General features: G+C 49.5%; 1 protein-coding gene across 6 annotated transcripts in view; it reads right to left on the bottom strand.

Moving 5' to 3' along the window:
• The window catches only part of DENND3 (DENN domain containing 3), a 68,808-nt gene extending 48,521 nt beyond the window's left edge, over positions 1-20,287 (bottom strand). For 4 of the 6 annotated variants that reach the window (XR_008509342.2, XR_008509343.2, XM_054518917.2 and 1 more), the window contains exons 1-5: positions 20,071-20,280; positions 12,587-12,866; positions 11,242-11,357; positions 8,034-8,155; positions 5,103-5,214 (exon numbers count right to left, since the gene is read on the bottom strand). Coding sequence is in view for 4 of the 6 variants with exons in the window: in XM_054518917.2 (XP_054374892.2) it covers positions 5,103-5,214; positions 8,034-8,155; positions 11,242-11,357; positions 12,587-12,866; positions 20,071-20,172 (732 nt within the window). In the remaining 2 variants the exon portion in view is untranslated. Of the gene's footprint in view, positions 1-5,102; positions 5,215-8,033; positions 8,156-11,241; positions 11,358-12,586; positions 12,867-20,070 lie in introns of all 6 variants that reach the window. The other 2 variants (XM_024251308.3, XM_054518915.2) reach the window with 2 other exon arrangements.
• Between the last annotated feature and the right edge of the window lie 345 nt (positions 20,288-20,632).

Raw genomic sequence — 20,632 nt, 5'->3', positions numbered from 1 at the left:
ATCAATTAGTTTATGGTGAAATTGATTTTGTGACCCAGGGCTTAATGTTGCAGTTTCTGAGAACCTGCCAGCCACACTGAGGACCTACTGTGCTTGGGTCTCTTTGCTTTCTTGTTACCAATTTGACTACAGAAGCAAGCCATGTTAAAAAGAAGGCAAATTCGGCCGGGTGTGGTGGCTCATGCCTATAATCCCAGCACTTTGGGACGCTGAGGCGGGCGGATCACCTGAGGTCGGGAGTTCAAGACCAGCCTGATCAACATGGAGAAACTTTGTCTCTACTAAAAATACAAAATTAGCCAGGCACGGTGGTACATGCCTGTAATCCCAGCTACTCGGGAGGCTGAGGCAGGAGAATCACTTAAACCCAGGAGGTAGAGGTTGCAGTGAGCCGAGACTGCGCCATTGCACTCCAGCCTGGGCAACAAGAGCGAAACTCCTCTCAAAAAAAAAAAAAAAAAAAAAGGCAGATTCATTTATGTGAATAAAGTTCTTTCATGTAAAAGAAAAGAAATCAAAGTCAAATTATCCAAGTTGTGGCACAGTATTAATAATTGTCAAGTTTACATGAAACATTTTCAATATTTCAAAAAACAAATGTGTCAACCAGCTATCCAATTAAAGATTAAAAAAAAAAAACAAATACAAATGCTAATCACTCCACCAGCCTTTGGCTGGTCTCAGGCGCATGCTGGAGGTTTTCCAGCCTATAATATTCATACTCTCTGAAGTGGGCTGTTATTTCACCCACTCCATAGATGAAGAGACTGAGGAGAGAGATATTTAAGGTAAACAGTTTCCAAATCTCAGCTTGATTTGAGCCCCAGGAAAGAACAGGTGTCACATACAAAGCAACATAGAAAATGACTCAGGTACAGTACAAGAGAAGAATATGTGTGTGCATGTGTGTGTGATTTTGCACATCCAATTAAGCCCAAGATTTGCAAAGCAAGTAAAATCAGTCCCGCTGGCAGGCAGGAAAAGGCAGGTGAGCACAGAGTGGGGCTGTTTCTAGTCTTTGCTCTGCTCCGGCTGTTGGTCCATGCACCATCAGAGGAAGGCGGCTGAACGGGAACCAGGGAATCAAGGCACAGGGCACGGCTCTGTCCTCTACTCCCTGTGCCACGGGGCCCCCTCCCTCCTCCCTCCTTTCCACCAGCATAGATCAGAGATAACCCGGACCAGAAGTACTGAGGAACGCACACACATGCATTCAAAACACAAGACCCATCTCACTACTGCTCTCTAAAACAGCCTCTAAGCTTGCAGTGGGTTCTAGAAAATACAGCTGGGTTGGCTCCTGCATCAGATGAGAACCTTGGCCTACACTGACCTCTTGGATTTATTCAAAACAATAAACATTCATGTATGACATTCCCTAAAACAGATCACAAGCATTATACCAACTTAGAGCCAGTAGCTAATTAGACTTGGTATGGGAGAGCTGCACTGAGTCAAGCCCGATACAGACTGAGTCACTCATTCAGACACACGCACGGGACACAGATCAGTGGGCACTGACTGGCTAACACAGGAATCCGAGGCATCCCTGCACACGCTTGTCCACCACACAGCTCACTGCTGGGCAGCTCTGTGCGGGCCCGGCTGTGAGCCCTGGATATGCCGTGCTGGGTGTGGCCTCTACCTTCGTGCAGCTGAGTCTGATGGGGGAGACGAACATTAAACAAAAACACATGTACAGAAGCCCTAATTACAAACTGTGCTGTGCCCTGCGGGATGAGAACTGGGTGCTATCGGAGAGACAGGGAGTTGGGGTCACTCAGAGAAGATGATCCGAAGACCTGACGGCTGAGAGTGACCAGAGATGAGCCACAGCTGGCCACAAGAAAATGGAGGAAACAGTGTTTCTGGAAACAGCGTGTGCAAGGGCCCTGTGGCGGCACCTTCAGGGGATGGACAGGAGTCCAGTGAGGCCAGAGATCAGCACGCCAGGGGGAGTGGCATAAAACAGAGCTGGCCAGTGAGACAGGGTCCAGGCTGCAGGACTGAGGAAGGCAGACGGTGAGAAACCATTATGGGGCTTGGGGAAGAGAAGCAAAGCCCAATGTCCACATGTTAATAATCTCTGCAGCCACTATGCAGAGGACAAATGGAAGGGTCAAGAATGAACCAAAGCAGACAGGCCAGTGGTCCCCAAGCCACGCAGCGGGGAGCAGCTGGTGTCCCAGAATGAAGTGGAAGCAAGGAAATGGGCAAACTGGAAAGGAACGCTGAAGGTAGTCCGGCCAGGCTGAGTGATGGATGGAATGGGTGAGGGAAGAGCAGGCCGGCGGCAACCCTCAGTCACCTTCCTCATGGGTGCATCGAGATGAAGGAGCCAGGAGACGCGGAGCAGCGCTGGGAGTGCTACGCGCGCATTCCTTATGTTCAAAGGCCGAGAGAAGCTCATTACTGCTGACCCTGAAGCTGCTCTCAAGTCAGAGGTCTGGCTCTGTTCACAGATCTCACAGGCCCTCAGTAAATACTTGCTGCGTTTACAGAACAAGAACATAAACTTTGATTATTTCACTGCACATACTGTTGACAAGAAAATGCCAACCATCCACATAAAACACGCGGCCGATAAACATGCCCTACAAAGGCTTCTGGGAGCAGAGCTGACGGAGACGGGCGGCCTGCTCTGCATCTGGACTGGAATGCACCGGCAGGATTTTCCACCCAGCAGACTGCTGGGGTTGGGGTAATGTTAAAAACACACATTTTAAGCTCACAATCATGTGTCTTCTGATAAGAGAAACTTATTTTTTCCATCGTCAGTAAAGAAAAATGTAGAAGATCAAGATTAATACGTATAATCTTTCAGAGGACTAGCACAGTGAAACTGAATCGACATTTACTAAACATTTTGAGACGTCTGACAGGTGTCTATTAAAGGAAAAAATAAAAAGCAGCATCCTAAGTATGGTTAAAATTAGTTTGGAACATGCTGAGTCAAACGGGTTTCTTCACATAGCTGAGCAACCTGACATGTTTCTCAACAAACAAAAGGGGAAGGTGGCCAGCCACATCTCCAGCTTCACTTAACCCCAAACCCTGGGTCTTGAAATCGCCAATAACATCTCTCAGAAAAAAAACCAGCCTGGGAAATGTTTGCCTGTTCATTAAATAACACAGTGCTACATCTAAGAGTAACAAAAAATATAAAACCAGTTACTTCTCATTAATCACACTGTACAAGAGAAAACACTAACAAATGAAATACAATATCCAGGGCGGGCGCGGTGGCTCACGCTGTAATCCCAGCACTTTGGGAGCCCGAGATGGGTGGATCGTGTGGTCAGGAGATCGAGACCATCCTGGCTAACAAGGTGAAACCCCGTCTCTACTAAAAATACAAAAAATTAGCCGGGAGTGGTGGCAGGAGCCTGTAATCCCAGCTACTCTGGAGGCTGAGGCAAGAGAATGTCTTGAACCCAGGAGGCGGAGCTTGCAGTGAGCCGAGATCACGCCACTGCACTCCAGCCTGGGTAACAGAGCGAGACTCCGCCTCAAAAAAAAAAAAAAAAAAAAAAAAAAAATATATATATATATATATATATATAGAATATTCAATATTAAAGACAAATAAATAAATGAAAAATCTGTAATTTGAATAAATTCTTCTACAAAAGGATTCAGGTTTCCATGTATTATCTGCATAGGGAGCTATGAACTGACATGCTAACCACTGAAGTGCCATGACATATTACTAGCTCTGTTTATCACAGGCCACTCTGCAAAACTCAAGTCTAAATATTTAACTTTTCACCTTTAGAAAGAGTATATAAAATGTTCCCATAAGGACCTTGAGAAACATAATTTAAGCACAGTGTTAATGGAAAAACCAAACTCTATCAAATATTTTAAAGGGGTTTATTCTGAGTGACCGTGGCCTAGGGAACAGTCTAAAGAGTGGTCCCCAGAGGGCCAAGTTACAGTTTGGTTTTATGCATTTTACAGAGACAGGAGTGACAGGTAAAGACATACATCAGTCCATGGAAGGTTGAGGTTGGTTTGGCCCAAAAAGGTGGGGCATCTCGAAGAGGAAGGAGGGTGTAAGTCATAGGTGGGTTTTAGGGATTCTTTACTTGGCAATTGGTTGAGAAAGATGAGCTACTGTCTAAAGATCTGAAGTCAGTGGGAAAGAAGGCCTGAGTCAAGATAAGGGGGTGTGGGGCCGAGGCCCTTGTTACATAAATGAAGCCTCACAGGTGGCAGCCCTCAGAGAGAAGAGATGGTGAATGTCTCTCTTCACACTTTAAAGGTGTCAGGCTCTCAGTTCATCTCTCCTAGATCTGGGAAAGGCCTAGGAAGGCAGGCCTGGCTGCATGAATAGATTCTCTACAGATGCAAATTTCCCCCACAAAAGACAGCTTTGCAGTGCCATTTCAAAATATGTCAAAGAAACATATTTTGCAGTAAAATACTTTGATTTTCTTCAGGGTCTGCTATCTGTCATGGATGCTATACCAGAGTCAGGTTGGAAAGTAAGCTACATTATACCTGTTTAAGGAGCTCTTATGGTTTGTAGGGAGTGACTTAACCCTTGCTTTGTGTGACCTTAGGTTTTGTTCATAATTTGGAATCTCATGGCCACAGAGAGTCTGTTCTGTCAGTCTTAGGATCTCCATTTTAACCTAATGCTGGTCAGCTGTGCCTAAACTCCAAAAGGGAGTGGGCATAACAAGGCGTGTCTGACCTTCCTTCCTGTCATGGCCAGGAATTTCATTTTTAAGGTTTTTCTAGGGTCACGTTGGCCAAGAGGGAACCTGTTCAGTCAGTAGGGAGGCTTAGGATTTTAGTTTTAGTTTACAACCCTATACACAAACACCCCATACACTCACGCAAGAGGGAGAGGGTATAACCAGGCGTGTCTGACCTCCTTTCCATTCTGGCCATTCTGTTTTTTGGGTTTCTCTGAGGGCCCCTTGGCCAAAAGGGGGTCCAGTCAGTCAGCTGTGGGGAGGCGGGGGAGTTAGGATTTTATTCTAGATTTACAACAGCTAGAACTTCAGAAAGAGTTGTGAGCATTTACATTATCTTCAATATCTTACTTTTACTATTTGCAAAGAAAAAACAATATAATTTCAGATATACTTTACCAAATGGAGTGGTCCAGGTGGTGGGCTGGGTATTAAAGACAGCTTCGCAGCAAAATCTTTTATATGATTGTCCACTTCAAAATCTTTACAGAGCTTTAGATGAGCCAATAAACTGAAATTCAAAACACAAAACTCAAACCGCAAAATAAAGATGAGAACACAGTTGTCATCCTTAGCGTTTCTAATCACACTGGAATCTCCCCAGGGTCTGCAGCAGCAGCTCCAGGACCTTTCACCCAAAGCAGAGTCACCAAGCTGCTGGATGACAGCAGAGTGGCCCCAGGTTGGCAGTAGTGCCTGACAGGTGGCACAAAGGGAGGTATACTTTGGAAGGGGAAGGCCTGGTCATGCTCTGTTTCCTCATCTGGGTGCTAGTTACATGTGTGTGTTCAATTTGTGGGAAATCAGTGGAATTTGTGCGTTTTTCTGTATGTGTGTTTTACCTCGGTAAGGAATAAAAGAACAAACACCTGGAAGGAGAGTGCTTGAAAAAGTCTGTTTCCAAAATGGACTCTGACTTTTAAAGTACTGTATACAATTTAAAACTATAAGAGGGGTGGGTGCGGTGGCTCACACTGTATTCCCAGCACCTTGGGAGTCTGAGGCGGGAGAACCACTTGAGGCCAGGAGTTCAAGACCGGCCTGCGCAAAACAGTGAGACCCCCGTCTCTACAAAAAATTTAAAAATTATCCTGGTGTGGTGGTGTGTGCCTGCAGTCCCAGCTACCTGGGAGATGGAGCTGGGAGGATCACTTGAGCCCAGGAGTTTGAGGATGCAGTGAGCTATAATAGCGGCACTGCACTACAGCCTCAGTGACAGTGAGACCTTGTCTCTCAAAAAAATTTGTAAATGAAAATTAAAATACCCAATGTAAATGACGAGTTAATGGGTGCAGCACACCAACATGGCACATGTATACATATGTAACAAACCTGCACGTTGTGCACATGTACCCTAGAGCTTAAAGTATAATAAAAAAAAAATTTAAAAAAGACTACCCATACTCTGATTCCCAAAACACAACTAAATATATTCTTGCCCATTTTTTGTCCACGTGGAGACATATTTTGCATATTATCACACTAACAGAACCAATTTTTTTAAAACTACAAATTCATGTTGTCATACTGCAATTTGAATTTCTGTCATTTGCCTCTTCTAGCTGTATTCTGTTTCCGTATTTCGCCCCTTCTAGTTCTGATCACACAGCGATGGGCAATGAGAAAGAAAGAAGCATGAAAATGAACACATTTTCAAGTTAAATATGTGTTTGCATTAATGTCTAGCAGGAGGATATCTGTTGCCAATCACACTATGAAAGGTCAATTGCTGAATAAACACACATAACATCGACCAGGAGGCGGAGAAAACACCTCCTTTCTTCCTGTCTTCCAAGGGCATCTGTCTGGCGACCACCCATTCATTTCAGCTAACAAAAGGTGGAAATAACCATCTACATTTTACAGAAGAGGAAACTAGAGATTAGTGAAAACGCTGTTTACCTTCAAGTAATGAAGATCATCAGTTAGTAAATAAAAAGGGACCATGTCCAGGCTTATCATTCTGTCACTTCCTGGGCGCTGGTGACAGACATTCAACAAACATGCATATGCTCAATTCACCTGCTCATTGGCTACGACCAAGTCACCTCTCTGTTCTCAAAGATAGTTTATGTCTATGGCAATAAAATGTAGGCTAGACCCAAACTATGTCCAAAAGCCAGTTATATTTTAAGAAGTAAAACACTAAAGTGCTGGGATTTGAATTACGAGTCATTGATTTGAACAGTAAGGTTCCTGCTCACTCTCCATGGGGCTCGTCCCTCTGGTCAAGGCAGAAGGTCTCAAATGACTGTGCTTTGCAAGAAGCAAGAACAGCACCAATTCAGCGATTTGCCATGGCTCATTCTCCAGCACGATGACACAAAAGGGAACTGTTGTTAACTGCTTTCTCCTCAGCTTTTAATCAAACAAGTACAAATTCTAAGACTGTAACTTTATAAGACTCAAAAGAAACGGCTCCGTGCACAAGTGCCCACTGGGACTGACCATGTCTGAACTCGGGCTGCAGCCCCCAACGTCACAAAAGCATCCTTTGATAACGAGAGGCCACTGGGTTCTACACGATGTCTTTCTGATTTTTCAAAAGTTCTTTACGTCCTCAGCCTTTCTACTCACCATCAGCAGGGAGACAGTTACAGATGCTACAAAACAAGATGACAGGGTCTTGCTCTGTCACCTAGGCTGGAGTGTGGTGGTGCAATCACAGCTCACTGCAGCCTTGAACTCCTAGGCTTAAGCCATCCTCCTGCCTCAGCCTCCCCAGTAGCTGGGACTACAGACACACACCACCATGCCCAACTAGTTTTTAAATTGTAGAGACAGGGTATTGCTATGTTTCCCAGGCTTGTCTCAAACCCCTGGGCTCAAGCAGTCCTCCCATCTTAGCCTCCCAACATGCTGGGATTACAGGTGTGAGCCACCACACCCAGCCAAGGTCATCTTTAAAATGTCAATAAAACTCATTGCAACAAACAGCAGCCTCCTAATATTCTCAGCTAGGAAAAGAGTTTTTCCTAATATATGCCTTTTTGTGAAAAACTAAACACAATGAAAATCCTGCACATCAACCTTACTTCCAACAGTGTGACTTTATCCCTTTCCTACCATGCCACTACCGTATGTTACCAGTCACAGAGAAGAGCGCCTGCTGCCACACCCCCCTGCCCACTGCCCCCAGCCTTAAGCAACAGCCTAAGAGGCACAGAGAACTGCCCCTCCTACTGCCCCCAGCGTCCGGTCCCCTGGCTCACCAGGAGAGGAACAGAGAGCTGCCCCACCACCACCTCCAGCCCCCTGGTCCCTTGGCTCACCCGGAGAGGCACAAAGAGCTTCCCCCCACCACCCCTGGTCCCCAGTGTCCCAGCTCACCAGGAGAGGCAGTCCTTGAGGGAGTTGTAATAGGGGAACCTGGAGACCACGCACACCGCGAAGGGCACGAAGCAGCCAGGACGCTCCCAGTGCGTTTTGCCATTGTAGAAACAGTACTCATCCTACATGAAAAGCAACAGCAACATGGTCACCTCCCCACCTTGGCAATTCCAGTATCTGTTTCCAACTGGGTCACGTTTCAGCACAGAACAAGCTGAGAGTCCACCATCCCCACCCCTGCAACGCGTCCAAGCCAGCACCGGCCCTCCGGTCGAAGTCTACAGGGTCCCTATTTGGTGCTTGCACCATTTGAGGTGCTGAGGCTACAAAGAGCAAGATGCATTCCTGCCCCAGAGAAGCTGACAGCCTTGAGATAAGAGGAACACACGATTAGAACACAGTAAGACCCAAGACACACAAAGGACTCTGCTTTACAAGGGGAGAAAATGCAGGAGCCACGCACAGGAAGCAGCACCCACATGTGCCCAGGAGGACGGAGCAGGAGAGGCCTCAGCCTGTGTGGGAGCCACAGCCGCAGGGTTCTAGAAGACCCAGCACACTGTGGAACCTACAAGTGGCAATGTATTTGGGGCTCACCAACTGGGCTCTGGGGAAGTGTTGTTAGTTTGGGGTTTTTTGTAGGGATGGAAGGGCATGATGATAGCTTCAGTGTGAGAACTTGCTGAATTTAGGGTACTTATAAGATATCCAGGTAAAGGGAGACATTAGCAAACAGTCAGCTACATCATTTGTCTATCTAGCAAAATTTAATAAACATCCACTTTTCTAGGGTCAGTCTACTCAAGTTCCAACCCTGCCTGCTGTGTCATCTCAGGCAGGTCTTTTAACCTCCCTCTGCTACCATTTCCTCATCTGTCATTTCCCAACCTCATTCGTTGTGGTTAGGATTAAATGAATGACTACACAAAGTGCTTACGTCATGCCTGGTGCTGCACTGCTCACACGCGCGCGTGGCTGCTGCTGCTATTGTTACAGTAGCCCGGGAGGAGCTGGAGCTACCCAGACACAATATGGTTCCCACCCTCAAGTCACGTAGTGTCGGTGGAAAGGCAGAGGAGAGTGTATGAGAGGGGCTAGGGCTGTGTTATCAATAGAACGATAGTTGGGGGCTGGGCATGTAGCTCACACCTGTCATCCCAACACTTTTGGAAGCTGAGGCAGGATTCCAATAGTTCAAGATCAGCGTGGGCAACATAGCAAGACCTCATCTCTACAAAAAATAAGAAAAATTAGCTGGGCATGGTGGTGCCCACCTGTGGTCCCAGCTACTCAGGAGGCTGAGGTGGGAGAATCACTTGAGCTAGCCCTGGAGTTCAAGGCTGCGGTGAGCCGTGATCACACCACTGCACTAAAGCCTGGGTGACACAGCGAGACTGTCTCAAAAAAAAAAAAAAAGAAAAAAACGATAGATAGAGCGGTCATCTGGATACATGGTGAAGAAGGAGAGATGAGTGCTGTGGGGCCTGCGGATACCCCGAAACTACACAGCTGCTGGGAAGGCAGGAGCGGGACCAGGCATGCGCACGCCAGGCCGGCACAGTGGGAACAGTGGCATCTGCTGTACTCATGCACATCAGAGGGACTGCTCCTTTTTTTTAACATGTATTATATTTAATCATAATGAAAACAACATGTGCATTGCTCCTGGTAAGTGTTATTTCACAAGCAAACTCCCAAGGTGCTTTTGTGAAAGATCCAACATTGTGGATCCTTTCTCATCTGGAACACTGGCTATGTGGAGGGGAACCTTCCTCTCACCCCTCCATTAACATAACCCCGGCAGAAAGGCCTGGGGCTGCTGGCAGCCAGGTCACAGAGGCGGACACTGGTCCCCTGCATGCACTGCCCGAGATCTGACCTTGGTTCTGCTCTTGGCACACCGTGAAAATGACCTCTCCCAGAAACATAAGATTATGCATTCAGAGCATCAAGTAGTACGTTTTGCTCCTGCATATTCATTAAGAACATCCGGGCCTGTCTGTGCTGCCCCATGAGCTTACAGGGACAGAATCCATGTGATTATACCTCACGCCTCCCAACACTCAATGTCACATGTGTAAGCACGCTTCTACCAACAAAGAAAACACGTGCCCTGGGCTCTGAGGGAATCCAGGCCAGCCACTTCTGTCGACTGCATGGAACTCACAGACTTCCCTTCATGGCACCAGGGCACCTAGACTAAGGCTCTGGCTTGCTTTTTGCTTCAGGAAACCCTCTAGACGTGTGCAGCTGGTCACCCTACACCTTTGGATACATCATTTCCCCTACAAGTTCCCCAAAGCCCTGCTGATTCACACACACGGCCCTACCCAGACAACACTCCCAATATGTGTGACAGACGTAATGTGCTGTAAAGTCTAAACACCAATCGCTCACACCAAAGACAAAAGGTGGAAACAACCCACAGGTCCATCGACGGATACATGGAGAAATCAAATGTGGTCCATCCAAACGATGGAATGTCACTCAGCCATAAAAGGCTACGGGGCACTGACACATGCGCCCGTGCACACGTACATCAAAACATGCTGAGGGAAAGAAGCCAGACAAGCAGGCCACATGCTGTACGAGTCCACTTACACGAAGTGTCCAGAATAGATACATCCAGAGACAGAAAGGGGATTAGCCACCGGGCGCAGCGCTCACGCCTGTAATTCCAGCACTTTGGGAGGCCGAGGCGGGTGGATCACCTGAGGTCAGGAGTTCGAAACCAGCCTGGCCAACATGGTGAAACCCCGTCTCTACTAAAAACACAAAAATTAGCTGGGCATGGTGGTGCGCACCTGTAATCCCAGCTACTCAGGAGGCTGAGGCAGGAGAACCCCTTGAACCCAGGAGGCGGAGGTTGCAGTGAGCTAAGATGGTGCCACTGCACTCCAGCCTGGATGACAGAGCAAGACTCCATCTCAAAAAAAAAAAAAAAAAAAAAAAAAAAGCAAGCAGATTAGCCATCGCCAGGCAGGAAGGGGAAGCGGGACTGAAGGCTTAATGGTATGGGGTTTTCGGGGATGATGAAAACGTTCTGGACCTAGACATTGGTAGTGGTTGCACAATGCTGTGAATGTACTTAATGTTACAGAACTGCACACTTTAAAATGGTTAGAATGGTGAATGTTGTGTTATGTGTATTTCACCATAATAAAAAATCTAAACTCAATTTCAGAGGGGAGTAATGGGAACCACCTACGTGCAGGGGCCGGTAGTACTGGGCCACCACGCCGTAGGTCCTATTCCCGCAGACATCGGTCAGCACCAGGAAGTGGACGCAATCCTCCTTAGGTTCAGTGGCCACGCACACACCCCCTGCAGGCAGAAAGAGACAGAGAAGAATCCTGTTCTTGCCATGTGGCCTGGGTTACCCACGAGCTGATTTCTTCACAGTGTTCAGGACACACCTCCACAGTTAGCAGTGGCGGTGCCTTCATGTCCAAGGCGAGTTCATTCTTCCGATCACGCTTCCGGCCGTCTATCCTCCCTGAGTCCCTCCCCACGCAGCAATTTCTTTACAAGCTCTCAAGCACCTGCTAGCCAGTGGCAGTGCTTGCTGGGCACAGCCGCCCATCTGGCGCCTGTCCCAGGTTTATAATCCCTGTAACCAGGAAATAGCACCAAGTTCTGAGGTGGGTGCTTATGCTAGGTGCTTCGTCTGAGTTTCCTGCCTCGGCCATTTTACCATTCCTGAAGACCACTGGAAAAATAACGCCCCAAAACGCAAGCTCACCTGTTAACTGGAACTGGTGAGCCTGGGGACTAAGTGCAGGCCTGTGCTTCTTCCCTCAGTGAAATGGAAAACAGGAGGTGGAAGGGGGAGGCTCAGGCACGCTGGGGGTGGAACCGCTGCAGATGAACTGGGTGTATTTTTAATCCATCTGCCAACCACTGCAAGACTTCATTTTAAGTCAAAGGGGAAAAGCCTTGAATGCACAAGGAACAAACGGTTTTACCTGGCAGTTCACACAGACTCCCTTCCAGGACTCAATTCTCCAAAACACCGGGACCGCACTCAACGATTTACATTTCCTTCAGCTTTAAAATCCCCAAGGTAGGTCGAGCACGGTGGCTCACGCCTGTAATCCCAGCACTTTGGGAGGCCAAGGCGGGTGGATCACTTGAGGCCAAGAGTTCAAGACCAGCCTGGCCAACATGGTGGAACCCCATTTCTACTAAAGACACAAAAGTTAGCCGGGCGTGGTGGTTGGCACCTGTAATCCCAGCTACTTGAGAGGCTGACACAGAAGAATCACTTGAACCCAGGAGGCGGAGGATGAAGCGAGAGGAGATTGTGCCACTGAACTCCAGCCTGAGCGACAGAGTGACGCTCCGTCTCATAAAAGTAAATAAATAAATAAATAAATATAAAAAATAAAAAAATCCCCAAGATTAAGAAAACTAAATCCCACAAGAGGAGGCAGTGAGGGGTCCCTGGCTCTGCCACTCGTACCACTTCCCTCTGCCTGTGGGTTTCTGGGAAGAGACCACTCTGGGCGGACGGCAGCAGGAGGCGCCCAGTGGTGCCCACCTCCTAGACATACCTGGGAAGCACAGCTGGGGCAGGGCGAGGAGGTCCACGCCGCCCAAGACGGCGACATCCTCAGGCTCTGGCACTCTGGCGGGCCCTGGGAGGCCCTTCCACTGCTCTGGTCTGGGCTTCTCTCTCTTCTTTCTCAAGGAGCGCCTCCAAGTTTTACCGAGAGTGCCGCAGTTGGCACCAGCCATTTGACTGTCCTCTTTACTGATAAAAGGAGGCATGAAAATGGACAGGACCTCTGGATCAAGAGCAGAAAGATGTTTGACTCCCTTCTTCTGAGCAACCTAAAAAAGGGAAAAATAAGAGTTACTGCCACAGCCTCAGCTCTTGTTTGAGGGTGTCCTTTCTGTCTGAGCTTCACTGCTTGTTTTTCTCCTCCCCTCGGTGCCCACAAACACTAGCACCTGAGGCTCCTGACAGTAAAGAGCTCCTGGGAAGCTTCTTTTAGGAACCTGCCAGGCCCTACATTCAGGGAAGCCACGTAGCCTCGCAGAGCCTGGCTCTTCAGCTGTGGACATGGACAGCAGGACCTCGCCTCCTTCCTATAAAGCACTGCCGTCCAGGCTGCGGACTGGGATCCACAGACCTGAGTTCAAGTCCTGGCTGTGCCTCCACCTCCTGGCAGCAAGCTTCTTTGTCCCTCCAAGCTTCCCTTTAAGCGGTGAGTACAGGGAATAACAGAGACAATGTGGGTCTGGTACTCAGCCCAGCGGGGCTGCCAGGAGCCCATGGATATACTGTTCAGCCCTCCCTGGGTGGGGGCAGGCTCTGTATATTGTCAAACCCCGCACACACACATTTACCAGGGCCATGCCCTCCGCACCCCCACGCGGGCCAGTGCTGCCTCCTTTCTACCACACTGATCTGGGAGGATGCACGGAGTGAGAAACAGCACTGGTGGGTACAGACGACACATGTGCCCTTCCTCGGCTGACCAAACAGTCCCTCAAATCAATAAAAGGGGGGCATTTGGCCTGAATTTTACTCAACTTTAACTTGGCATAATTTTTGGTTTTGCCTTTTTTCTTCCCATTCTTTCCTAAAATAATACAAAGCACATGGGCCGTCCCTTCAATCTCTCTTCCATGTTACTACTATGCCCAATACAGCTCCTAGTACAGAGCTAGTACAGTATTTGTAAACAAATACTGCTGCCTGGCTGATTTCAGATCTTTCCAAGGTGGACACGCTGCAGTCTGCGAGCGAGAAGGAAGTAGTTCCGGTACTAAACTACCCCAAAACAGCAAAGCTTGAAGCAAGGGGCCCTGGGTACCCAAGGCATGGAGAGACAGGGGGTGGCCAAGGGCAAGTAGTCAAGGGTCTTTAAGGGACCCTAGAAAGGACAGCATTGCCGGGTGTGGTGGCTCACGCCTGTGATCCCAGCACTTTGGGAGGCCAAAGCGGGAGGACTGCTTGAGCCCAGGAGTTCAAGGACAGCCTGGGCAACAAAATGAGACCTCGTCTCTAAAAAAGATTAAAAAATTAGCCAGGCATGGTGGCACATGCCTGTGGTCCCAGCTACATGGGAGGCTAAGGCAGGAGGATCGCCTGAGCCCAGGAGGTTGAGGCTGCAGTGAGCTGTGATCACACCACTGCACTCTGGCCTGGGTGAAAGAGCAAGAGCTGGTCTCAAAAAAAAAAAGAAAGAAAGAAAGAGCTGGGCGCGGTGGCTCACGCCTGTAATCCCAGCACTTTGGGAGGCCGAGGTGGGCAGATCATGAGGTCAGGAGATCGAGACCATCCTGGCTAACACGGTGAAAACCCGTCTCTACTAAAAATACAAAAAAATTAGCCGGGCGTGGTGGCGCGTGCCTGCAGTCCCAGCTACTCGGGAGGCTGAGGCAGAAGAATGGCATGAACCCGGGAGGCGGAGCTTGCAGTGAGCTGAGATCGCGCCACTGCACTCCAGCCTGAGCAACAGAGCGAGACTCTGTCTCAAAAAAAAAAAAAAAAAAAAAAAAACATAAAAAACATGGGAAATCCATATTATTGTATAATTTAAAAGCTCTAGTGTAGCATGCACGAAAGTCCATTTCCTCAATTACATGTCACTTTCTCTAAAACTTTCCTATCAGAATTGGACAGTTCTGACCTAACTAATGGTGAATATTCAAGGCAGCATATGAGATGAGTAAGCAGCCCTCCTCCTGGATCCTGGAAGTGTCTTGATCCTGCCTCCTTTCTGGTTTCCCTTGGTCTGATGGCTCCTCTCTGGCCCCTACAGACCCTTCTCAGTCCTACTCACAGGTTGCGACTCCCAGGCCTGGGTCCTTCGCATTGTCCTCCTGGAGGACCTCAGCACTCACAGCACGGACCTAAACGGACAGCCCAGAGTCCTACTCCCAGCCCACACCTCTTTCCAGTCCCAGGCTTCCCGTGACTGCCTCCTGCCACCCCCGCTGCACCTCTGGGGTCCCTTAAACTTACGGTCTCAAAAAGTAAGCTTCTGCTAGTTTCCAAAAAGCCTGATCTCCCACCTGTGTTCTCCTCTGCAACAAACACAGTGCAGTTCGGGTCTTCAGAACTGGTACTCCAGCCCCTTGGGCCCCCCCCCCCACCATCATGCCCCACCTGCAGACCCACACCTCAGCCACTGGTGCTGGAGAGCCTCTCCATCAGCTTGCTGCTGCCCCGCTGCACCATGTTTCCATGCCAAGCACCTGCACAACCCGTGGTTCCGGGCAGGTAGCAAGTAACCAGAAGGAAAGCCTTGCCTCCAAGGAGGCAGTCAGGAGAAGGAGGAAGACACTGCCTCCCACCCAGCCCAGGGCTCCCCACGAGCATCTGTGTCCACTCTCCCAAAGAGGGATGTCCCTATCTGACCGCAAACCAGATACTTTGTAGCCCCAACCCAGCCCTGAAGCATCACAACCCCATCCTCACATTGAAGAAAGCAAAGAAAGAGTGTTTGTTTCGCCACATCATGATACTGTATCTTCCCATGTGTCTTACCTGGGCATGAGTCATAGGACAATGCACCCCTGAGCAGCAGGCCAGCTCGCTCCCTAAGCCAGGATGCCCCCAAAGCCAAGCACAACTAAACTCCCCTGGGGTTCTCAGAAGACACAGCACCTCTGCAATGACCCTGCTCTCCCATGGGCTCAGGCCCCAGCCCCTCACTGCTCCACCTGCACGGGGGCAGACCCTCCACCCCCCACACTCACTGGAGAAGGTCTCTGCCACCCTGCAGCCAGGACCACAGGCTCCTTCAGGCCTCAGCCTCCTGGCTCATCACCCCCTGGAGCATCTCGGCCCTGCCCAGTGGTATTCTACCACCTTCCATTTGAGGGAGTGAGGTGGAGCAGAGATTGTGTTGTATTCCTCTCTGTCCCCACATTTAGCAGAGAAGATGACTGAGGCGATATTGTTCCTCATTGACACTCTGGCACCTGGTGATCTCTTAGAGGCATGCTCAGCCTGGACTGAACATTGGTGATCACACTAGACTCAACACCCCACCTGGCATTCCTCTAGTCATCTCTAGTCACTTATAATGATGTGCCCCAGATCCGATCAACTTGGCATTCAGTAGTTCACCATACACCTGTTTTTTCTCAGAATGAAATCTCTGTTGTCTTTTCTGAATGGACAAGCAATACAATCTCATTTTTAAAAATAACAATATAGAGGCCAGGCACAGTGGCTCATGCCTGTAATCTCAGCACTTTGGGAGGCTGAGGCAGGTAGATCACTTGAGGTCGGGAGTTCAAGACTAGCCTGATCAACATGGAGAAATCCCGTCTCTACTAAAAATACAAAATTAGCCAGGCATAGCCGTACATGCCTGTAATCCCAGCTACTCGGGAGGCTCAGACAGGAGAATCGCTTGAACCTGGGAGGCAGAGGTTGCAGTGAGCCGAGATCACACCATTGCACTCCAGCCTGGGCAACAAGCATGAAACTCCATCCCCCACAAAAAAATAGATAAAGAACAATATAGAAATAATAAAGGAGCTAATAGAAAGGGAGGACCCTCCCATAATTCCACGACACACTTTGCACAGGCTGGATACATCCTTCCCATTTTATGCCTTTTTATGCATTTTATACATTTTAATGCATGTATAAACATATAATTTTGTTTCATAAATGTAATCATCCTACATAACAGGTTCCATTAGCTGTTTTAACTACTCCATGTGGCTGACCTCCCTGTTCACAACTGTGCAGTATCACAATATCACAGCATGTGTCAACTCAGTCATGTATTGACCCAGCCTCCTCCCGAGAGATGTGTGGGTGGCTCTCAAGTCTTCACTATACTGAACAGAGCAGTGGCACACACTTGCACGCACCCAGTTCCTTCCCTAGAATAAATCCCTAAAAATGGAAATCTTGGCACAAGAGTGTTCCGAGGTTACTTGGTGATACAGGCTGTGGCTGCCCTGAACCACCAGACCCCGCCACCACTGAGACGCTAGTCACCTCTGCCAGTCTGCCACAGGAGGTGAGGTCATTTCCCGTTCTTCTGTCCCGGGTGCTGACTTATTAAACCCCTACCAAATAACCATCATTTTGGTTTTTAAAACTGCTAATTAAAAAGTAAAAACCAGAACACTCTAATTTACTTGAGTCACAGGTTAATTTCTAAGTTAGAGTACATAGTGGAATTCATCTTCACTATAGGATCAGCCATTATTAAGGGAATAAAACAGAAATTAATAAATTTTTTTATTGCTCTCCAACTGTTTAGTTAGAATTAAATGAAATTTAAAATCCAGTTTCTTAGCTCACTGGCCACGCCACAAGCTCAGTGACCACATGTGGCCAGTGGCTATTGTACCGCACAGTGCAGAGAGGACACGAACTGCCATCACCCAGGAAGGCCAGCTGGGCAGTGCTGTTCTGAAACTGAAAGTCAGGATGATGTCCACTAAAAGCCATAAAAATGGAGCGTCACACACAAGAATTATGCGGGTGACCTGCACTACGGAAGGTACTCAGAACACTTTCCACTCTTGTGTGATGGATTTATGATGGATCCTGTCCCACCTATGTCTAGTCTCCATAGCAACCAATAATGTGGTTGGCGGTGGGGCTCTATAGTAAAGGGGTGGAGGGGAATGTAACTAACCACAGTAACTAACATTAGCCTGCATTCTCAAAGTCTCAGTCACCATTCCTAAAAAAACAAACACTACTCCCCCTTCTAGGAAATGAAACAAAAGGGCCCTCCGCTATCCAACACAAAGCTGGATATTCCTCATACCTCCGGACCTCTGTTTTCCTGTGTGATCAAGAAGGAATGCCTGGGCCACAGAGAAACGGGGATTTGTAAAAGTCAAGGTAAAAATTATTTAAAAGCGGCCAAGCGCGGTGGCTCACACCTGTAATCCCAGCACTTTGGGAGGCCGAGGCGGGCAGATCGTGAGGTCAGGAGTTTGAGACCAGCCTGACCAACGTGGTGAAACCCTGTCTCTACTAAAAATACAAATATTAGCTGGGCGTGGTGGCACACGCCTGTAACCCCAGCTACTTGGGAGGCTGAGGCAGGAGAATTGCTTGAACTCAGGAGGCGGAAATTGCAGTGAGCCGAGATTGCACCATGGCACTTCATCCTGGGCAACAGAGCAAGACTCTGTCTCAAAAAAAAAAAAAAAAAAAAAAATTTAAAAGCCTTGGACATTCAAAATAGAACTGCCAAAAAAAAATCTAAATAAATAAAATCATATGTTTGGTTAACTATAACACTAATGTTGACCTTAAAAGTAGGATGGCTCCAAGAAATGGAATCCATCCCCTAACACTCCTTATTTTCTTAGTCCTTCACCATTTTTCTCTCCACCCTTTGCCAAACCCCTAACAGAATCAAAAGACAGAGTAAAGAGGACAAAGTTAAACATGCAGAGTAGCAGACTGTCTATACTCTCACTTGACCTGGGAACATGAAAATGTTGCAGCGTGTTGAGTTCAGAAATACACCATTGGCCGGGCGCAGTGGCTCACGCCTGTAATCCCAGCACTTTGAAAGGCTGAGGCGGGAGGATCACTTGAGCTCAGGAATTGGAGATGAGTCTGGGCAACACAGTGAGACCTCCTCTCTATTATTAAAATAATAATAATAATAATAAAGAAATTGAAAAAAAGAAAGCACCACTGCAAATATTCCAGTTGATTCACCCTGCTCTCAAAAGGCTTGTCTCACACCAAGCAACTAATAGTACCCATGTTGCAACCGCCCCGGAGGAAAGACGTCCAACGGCTGAGGAGACCACAGTGGCAACTAGGTCATTTCCTATTCGAAGAAAAAGGAGGCGATGCCATCTGGCAAATTCGAGGTAGGGAGACAAATCAATCGATGACGTTGCGAGGAGACAGAGGTCAAACGGGATCTACTGACAAGGCGTTGAAGGGAAGGAAAAGTTGAGGGAAATGAGTAAACTATTTCCATAGGAGAATGCTTTTTCACTGAAGTCGAAACTGGCTTTGTACTGACGCCTCGCAGGGGAAACTCCCCGGACACTCACAGACATTCATCTGGTTACTTGCAGGAACATCTGCCTTTCCTGGTGACACCCTCTGCCCTGCAGTCTTCATTTTCCCTGGATAGCCCAGCGTCATTTAAATACTCAGAAGCCTCTCTGCCTTTCTATGCTGTTGTCTGCAAAGAGATGAACGGACCTGTACAGACGGCTGGCCAGTGACGCCGGGATCTCCAGGTAACATGACCCAGTCACGGTGTCACAGACAGGCGGACCAGGAGGAAACCAGAGCCACAGATGGATTCCAGGGAAAGCCAGAGTTACAGAATTAAGAAAAGCTGGGGAAGACAAAGGAAAACGAGAATTTCCAAAACTGCCGCTTTCCCAGCAGAAGGGAGATGAAGTTGTCACTTTGGCTGCGAGGGTGCAGAGATGGAGGAAGGGTTGCAGGTGGGAGTGGTGCCGCAAGTGAGAAAAATAGCTATAGGCTTCATCGCAAAGGGGTTCGTGCAGAATATGCGAGGCCGGCGGCTAACTCTAAGACTTGCCCTCTCGTTATTCTGTGCCTGGTGCAAAACCCACTACTCAGGAGACAACACATCCCAGCATAAAGAATGAAATCATTTCAGCAGCGACGGCTGGGCCCGCTAGACCGTGAGGCTCCGGCGGCTTCCGCCCGTTGTCTGGTGCACCCCACCTTCAGAAGCACCTGCCCAAGATGGGGGCGACTGAAGAGAGAGGCCCCAGAGACTCTCCGAGGGGCGGCATCCCGATTCCCGGCCGGCAGACCAAGTTCGCAGCTCTCAAAAGACATGTCTCACACCAAGGGCCCCGGGCGGGGAGAGGAGGGGAGAAGAGGGGAGGGGAGCAGGGCGCTGCTCCAGGGCACCTGCCTGAGCTCGGGCGCGTCCCCAGCCACCGGCGCGCGGGGTCACCGCCGGGGGACCCGGACTCAGCCCTCGGAAAGTCCGCGCCAATCCGCAGGGCACCCGAGCACTCGCTCTCCGACTGCTGCCCCAGCTGCCGCCTCGAGGCCCACGTCCGCCTCAGTTTCCCCGCCCCTTACCTGCTCGAGGCCTCGGAGGCTGTCCCGGGGGGCGCCCAGCAGCGCGCACAGCTCCAGCAGCCCCGAGGGCAGCGACAAGTGCGGCGACGCGGCCTCCGCCATGGCTGCCCGCCGCCCCCTGCGGGTACCGCACTTGGGCGCCTCAGCCGCGCAGCAGCCCGCAGACCCCTGGGGACCAGCCGCGCCGCCTGGGGGCCGGGTGCGCGGCAAGCGCCGTCTGCGGGGCGGGGATGGAGGCGGGGCCGGGATGGAGGCGGGGCCTGGAGGGGCGGGGCCCGAGCTGAGGCGGGGCCTGGAGAGCCCCAGCGGATCCCGCAGGGAGACAGAGTTTGGGGGCGGGGAGGTCCTGGGCGGGGCGGTTCTGGGCGGGGCCTGGAGTGGCGGGCCCGGCCCTAGGGACCGGGACTTAGGGGCGGGGCCGGTCCTGGGGCGGGTGCTGCTGGAGGCCGCGCGCGGTCGTCATTTCCTAACCCGCCTGCGGGCCCTGGCGCGTGCGCGGCGTCGGAGCAAGCGGCCCCTTTCTTTGGCCCCGCCCAGCCCCGCCGGCCGCCCGCTCCCTGGG

This window comes from Pongo abelii, chromosome 7, assembly GCF_028885655.2.
Source record: "Pongo abelii isolate AG06213 chromosome 7, NHGRI_mPonAbe1-v2.0_pri, whole genome shotgun sequence".
In the NCBI taxonomy this organism is placed as follows: domain Eukaryota; kingdom Metazoa; phylum Chordata; class Mammalia; order Primates; family Hominidae; genus Pongo; species Pongo abelii.
Note: the sequence above shows the minus strand (reverse complement) of the source record. Positions and strands in the feature narration are given on the sequence as shown.